This window comes from Aspergillus pseudonomiae (assembly GCF_009193645.1).
Source record: "Aspergillus pseudonomiae strain CBS 119388 unplaced genomic scaffold BDV37scaffold_205, whole genome shotgun sequence".
Lineage (NCBI taxonomy): Eukaryota > Fungi > Ascomycota > Eurotiomycetes > Eurotiales > Aspergillaceae > Aspergillus > Aspergillus pseudonomiae.
The window spans coordinates 12,017-18,129 of NW_022476197.1; the positions used below are offsets into that span (position 1 = coordinate 12,017).

The window sequence follows — 6,113 nt, forward strand, 5'->3', positions numbered from 1 at the left end:
AGCCCACCCGGACTAGTGACTTGGTCGGATCTTCTTTCAAAGGGCCTAGCTCCGTGATTGAATTGAGTAATGTAGGTTTGTCCCCGAAAAGAATGGGACAGAGAGGATCAAGGGATTCCACATTGGGAAGTTGTGCTGCCTGGTGTAGACTCAGAGTAGATATGAGTATACATCCCTTGTCACGAGCAAAAACAGGTGACCAAGAATGGCCTAGAAAAGTGTTAATTCAGTCATCATATAAAGCTCTACCCAAGAGACACGTACGATAGCCAGACACGCGAACTCCCAGGTTGTTATTTGTGGCATATAGAACGATTTGCTGTATTCCGTAATTTGTCTTCGGGACGCATGTGTAAACGGGCTGGTTCTCGACGGTTCGTCCCCAGTTACAGAACTCAGCGCCCTCATAAGTCTGTCGTGTTATTAGCAACTTGAGATCTGGAAATATGGGGGAATGGGGTGCAGAATACCAGAACTGGTGTTGAGCGCTGGGGATCCTCAAAGAGGCCTATATTAACTGTCTCTGGTGGCAGCTCAGCGCGTAGGTGGAACAGTTTCTCCAGCTTGTTCTTGAACCTCTGTTCCCAAGGTTCTCGGCCGCCTTCGATGTCTTGGGGGAGAGGAAGTTGAACCTGATTTGCGTTCTCCATATTTTGGAAACCCTCACGGGTGGCTCTACTGCAGCCGAAGTCAAAAAGGCGAGCAATTTCGTGCACCCTGGAGTTTGTAGTGAACGCTTCGAGCATTTTACTCTGGTTGGGAGTACACGTTCCGAGCAGGTGCGTCCATAGATCTTCACGAGTCGTTTTAAAGCTCTGGATTATCTGGCGAATGAAATCTTCATCTAGCACTTCGCTATCTTCTGCCCAGTTCTTCTCAAACAGGGAATTTGGGATATTTGGGTTGGCGACTGGATCCTCGACCAGATCTTGTATCAGCCTGCGAAAGAGGTCAACCCGTTCCTGGGCGGGCGGTGCAGTCTGCGCTTTGGAGAAAGCATCCTTTACAGAGCTGGGTTTACCGCCGCTGGAATCCATGACTAGGTCTTAAAGAAATTACTTGAGTGAAGCCTAGAGAAGGCAAAAAGATGTTGATTGAATGCTATGTTCACCAATGTCTGGTGTGGTCGTCTAGAGATCCGTCAGCGCAGTGATCACGTTGAATCTCAAAGTATAAATATATAAATGGTAGAGCAACGCAGACAAAGAACGACCAAAGGATCCAACATACATCCAGGACATAATCCGAAGTTGTAGATGGCAAATTCTGATCATGAGATCTAGATCAGAGCTCAACATGTCAGTAGCAGAGCAAATGCAGACAGAGAAGGATACAATGACCCAACTTCCACCCATGATGTAGTTGAAATTTGCATGCTGAAGGCTGATCATGAGACCTAGTACAGACATTTGGTAGGAGAATGCCTAGATATCCGCATTCGTCAAGTCATGAACCATAATGCAATTATTAAGCTGATCACTTGGCCAACTTTAAAAAATCAAAAGAATTATTGGGCTGAAATAATCTGGACCTTTGAGACAAGTTTGCCACTGCATATCACCAGCCACTAAAAAGGTAGGTTGGAGATTATGGTAAGATTTCCGTGGAACCCGTTCCCGAGGACCACCCTAAGCTTTACTCAGACATATTACATGACCATTGCAACGCAACTGCCGCAAGCGGATGGCTGTGATAGAGTCTTCACATATTGAGTGCTCAGATCATCTTGGTTGGTCGTATAGACTGCCCCAGATAGCAGAAGAATCACACCACTCACATGCAGCTGTGTGACAACGTATTACAATGTTCGGTCCTACGGCGCCCTTGCCAGGTGACCCCCGACTACAAGAGCGGCCGTGCGGAATGATCGAGGGAATAAGAAGGCTTTCAAAGAAGGTTATGGGTATCCCAAATAAATATACTTTGGCGAGGGGCAGCCAGATGAATAATCACCCAGATGTACGGGCTCCAGACGAGGGATATAGCAGAATCACTTAATCTCAGAGGGGCAATCCAGAGCATGGTTTTTGTGAGACAGGCCAAAATATGAATAGTGCCGCACAGAAGGGGAGGTTTTATTATCAAATTAGGCCTAAAGGCTAGCAGCAAGCTGAGAACATTCTACGTTGTGTATGCTATGTTCTAGGTATTCAAGACGATCTGTACATCTTGGCTGGATCCGGTTCAAAGGCGAGGAGACGGGAACGGATATTTACGAGACGAAACGCATTAGTATCTCTTAATCTTGCCAAACGATACGGAATACTAAATTTCAGCCCTTTCTCCATTAAACGATCCATCACTTGACTGGATGAGCAGTTGGACGAAAATATTGGAATGACACTTGGACCGCCAGAACAAGTCTTCAGGCCACAGAAGCTCCCTACTTCAGTGGCCAGGTGAGTATTTGCGCTGACTAGAAGCTTACCCAAAGCTGCATAGCAAGATTCTCCATCATCACAGCTTAAGTCCCAATATGGAGCGATCTGCCTAGACTAAGCTTGTTAATTGCGGTCGTTTTGTGATCTAGATCATAAAAAAAGCTGTATCGGACCCATCTGGTGATCGTTGCAACAGCACAAATTCCTTGTTCCGTTGTGCTGAGTAAACGAGATCAAGCGCTGGGCAGAAGCTCTATGGAGGCTCCAGCAAATAGCCGCACTTCTTGAAACATCGGGTTTAGAATTTGCAATACCTATTTGTTTCCATGGTCATAGGTATCGTAACGTACAGGCCAGAAGTAGTCGGTGTAAAGGATGTTCTAGAATGGCCGGCAATCCATATCTGCAACTCATATGTTCTTGGAAGGGAGATTGAATCTTTCATTTGTAATGATTGACAGGCTGGGTGATTCAAATACCCGTGGCAACACTCACTCTTGCGACTTTTAATAGGCTAGCGTCGTTGCTCGTCCACTACCACACCAAGCTAGATTATATCTATAAAGAGCGTGAGAACCGACTCACGCCTATCGAGAAAGTCGTTATTCCTCAAGAGGAGGCAGATGACCTCAACCTGCCGTCGGCCACCGATGAGCGGATTGAACGACTCACGGAGTACTATCTTATTTGGAGTTGTTAGGCAACTGACGATGTACCTTACATAATACGGCTCATTCAAGATCCGAAATTTGAGAAGGCGGGTATGGCGGACGATTTGTACTGCAAGCTTGCTTTCGTCCCTAACGTCATGGAGGATATGCCTATAGTAACACTTCTCGTCAATCAAAGAGCCGCAAGGACAGCTTTTTAGCTAGTCTTATTACTGGATCGGCTTGTTTTCAAGTTTATATGATAAGAAGCTTGGGATCTCTGCATATCGGCAAGCCAGCATTCAATACAATGGAATACTTGCGAACCAACCCGTGAGCGAGCCTGACTGGTTTGGTACAAGGAGTAAAATATATGATACATAGATTCAGTGGGTTAATCGCATTAATAGAAGGTGTTAGAGAGCCAAATTATGTGTGGAGTTAGGAAAAAGGAGAGCTAGTTTGACCACACAACAGGCATTCGTCACAATAGGTTCTATTGTGTCTTAAGGAGGGATTGCTTTTCTGTCTTCATAAATGTCCCATACCGGAGGCTATACGGCTTGGTATATGTAAGATTCAGATTGGCTAGATATTAGTACAACTATCAAGCATCTTTATATCTTGAGCTAAACGCTCCTGTAGGACTAATTAATCCAGCAATAAGACATTCAACAAGCTCAAATCAAAAGCTTTTAGATGGGCAAAATCTTCATCTCCAGGCTTCAAGTCGGTAAACGAGCTCAGTTAGTTAAGCACCCACTCATGTTGCCAATATACCAATTATGAGCCGCAAGGTCCATTCCTGCCGTGCCAAGGTTCCCATTCTTGTTGTCAATGCCCCAAATTACTTCGACATCACTTTCCGTGACTGGCTGGTCATTTCCTGAAGTGATCCAGAATTCTGGAGATGTTGTGCTGTACTGCCAAGTCCTATTAACCAAAGGGGTAGTAGAGAAGGCCCTTGGAACTGGATCGTCTGAATGTGTTACTCTATATCCACGGCCTACTGTATTATCACTGATAAACCCAGCGAAAGTATGATTCCCTAATTGAGGGCAACCAAAGGTATACTGCCCTTACATTAGCATGGGGGTTATTTTGCAGTTGTGGAAATACTTACCAAATTAATGGGTCTATTGTTAACAGTCCCCTCAAGTACTGCACCAAGTGTAGCTAGTGCACCTCCAAGACTATGACCTGTGAAGACAATAGAATACTGCGGATATTGAGCAGAAAGCTGCCTAACGCGTGGCATTATGTATTGTGAGAAGTTTCCCCAGGCATAATAATAACCATGATGCACATAGCAGCCTGCACCACAAATGCCATAGATAGGCACCTGTTCATATTCAAGGTCGGTTACCGTATTGCCTGGAGTCCGGGTACCACGGAATGACAGAATGATCAATCCATTTGTGTTGTCGACTGCCAGAAAGCCAGTGGTATTGCCTGGATAGTGGCTATTTTGACGTTAGCTTATAAGTTCATATCTGGTCGACGCGATCATACCCCATGAATCCAGTAATGACTTGTGTGTCTAGCTGCTGCAAAATTGGGCATACACCTGGATCGCAGACGACCTTTGACCCGTGGGAGTCAAAGTTTGCTGCACAAGTAGCAGCAGCAGAATATTCAGAAAACACCGTGAACCAGGTCAAAATTTCAGGAGGAACACCTGGGTAAGATGTTAATCTTAGAAGATCTGTAATGTTATTTCACTGACCTCGGCGTTCAAGATGAATATCTGCAGCCGGCATTGTCCACCCCAAAGAGGGGAACAGGAGACTGCAAAGTATTACAGTTGCAGTGAGCATTTTGGGCTGAAGAGGGTGATCAAGGCAAGTGAATTTGGAGGAACGGTAAAGTAACGGCGAGAATACCCATCCCAGGGGGGTATATATGCGTGGGTTCAAGGCTCAGAATGAACGTCACAGCTAGATCACAGCACATCAGCACTTTGATCTCGTTAACATTCCATGGAGACATTGTCCTTTATTTTCCGGTGTTCTCCGGAGGGGCATATCCAACCCAAATTGCAACAAGCTTTACTGCTAAGCTGTCTCCTGCTGTTTTCAGTAAAAGCATTTGACAACTGTGAAAGTCGGATTTGACCAGTCAGCAAATTGAGTTGCTCCCATGGTTCAACCCATTGATATGAAATGATTTTACATAGTCACATTTCCTGTGGTAAATCAGAACAACTGGCACGGATGGTCATACTATAGTGATGATGTGTATTGGTGTCGATCGAACCGACTATGTAGTGACTCTTATCTATATTATTAACTAGAACTTATTAATCTATCTTCTTTATATTATCTTAACATAGATCTAGTGTGTATAGAGTGGTACGGTTTAACCGGAAACCCGGCCCCGAACCCACCCCAACCCGGCTCCCGGTTCGAGTCGGGTCCTAGATCTAGAAACCGCTCCAGGTTTTGGGTTCTAAAGCCAAAACCCATCCCAAACCCAGAAACCCGAGCAGGTTGGAATGGGGCAGGTTTCCTGGGTCGGGTTAAATCCACTGACCCACTCGCTTAATTTAAATGAATTTTTAAATTTTTAAATTGTATTCATATATATAGTATATATATATATATGTGTTTAAAACAATTAATATATTTATATAATAATAGTAATTTTAGTAAAAAAACAATAAAAATAAATAATAATATAAAAAATTAAATCGATAAATCTACATAAATCCGCTATTTTATTTAAATAGATAAAGTTTTGTTGAATTAAATCTAATCTAGATTTTAATAAACCCTCGATAAATTAAATTAATTTAAATCTATATAAGGTGGGGGCGGGGCCGGGTTTTAAATTTGGAATTTAAAACTAAAGTAAATTTAGGATTATTTTTAAATTTTAAATTTAATCTCAATCTAAATATTACTTTAGTAATTATATTAGTATAAAATTAAAAAAATTTTATTTATAATAATAAAAAAACATTATTATAGTTAATTCTATAGTTAATAGTTATTTTAAAATTAAAATTAGAATTAATAATATTAAAAAGATTTATAATAATTTATAAAAAGTATAAAATTAATAAAGATTTCTTTTAAAAAAA

General features: G+C 42.5%; 2 protein-coding genes across 2 annotated transcripts; both read right to left on the bottom strand.

The window, feature by feature from the left end:
- Positions 1-346: 346 nt before the first annotated feature.
- BDV37DRAFT_267051 (uncharacterized protein) lies at positions 347-1,069 on the bottom strand. Its single transcript, XM_032083976.1, has one exon. The coding sequence runs from the start codon at positions 1,035-1,037 to the stop codon at positions 405-407; it is 633 nt and encodes a 210-aa protein (XP_031934277.1). The 5' UTR covers positions 1,038-1,069; the 3' UTR covers positions 347-404.
- A 2,705-nt stretch (positions 1,070-3,774) lies between these two features.
- On the bottom strand, positions 3,775-4,848 carry BDV37DRAFT_277280 (lipase family protein; the record flags this gene model as incomplete). Its single annotated transcript, XM_032085726.1, has 4 exons — positions 3,775-4,104; positions 4,155-4,494; positions 4,544-4,709; positions 4,758-4,848. The coding sequence occupies 4 exons, from the start codon at positions 4,846-4,848 to the stop codon at positions 3,775-3,777; spliced, it is 927 nt and encodes a 308-aa protein (XP_031934278.1).
- Positions 4,849-6,113: the final 1,265 nt, after the last annotated feature.

Excerpts from the sequence above, each read along its gene's own strand:
- BDV37DRAFT_267051 (XM_032083976.1), bottom strand. The coding sequence starts at position 1,037 with ATGGATTCCAGCGGCGGTAAACCCAGCTCTGTAAAGGATGCTTTCTCC.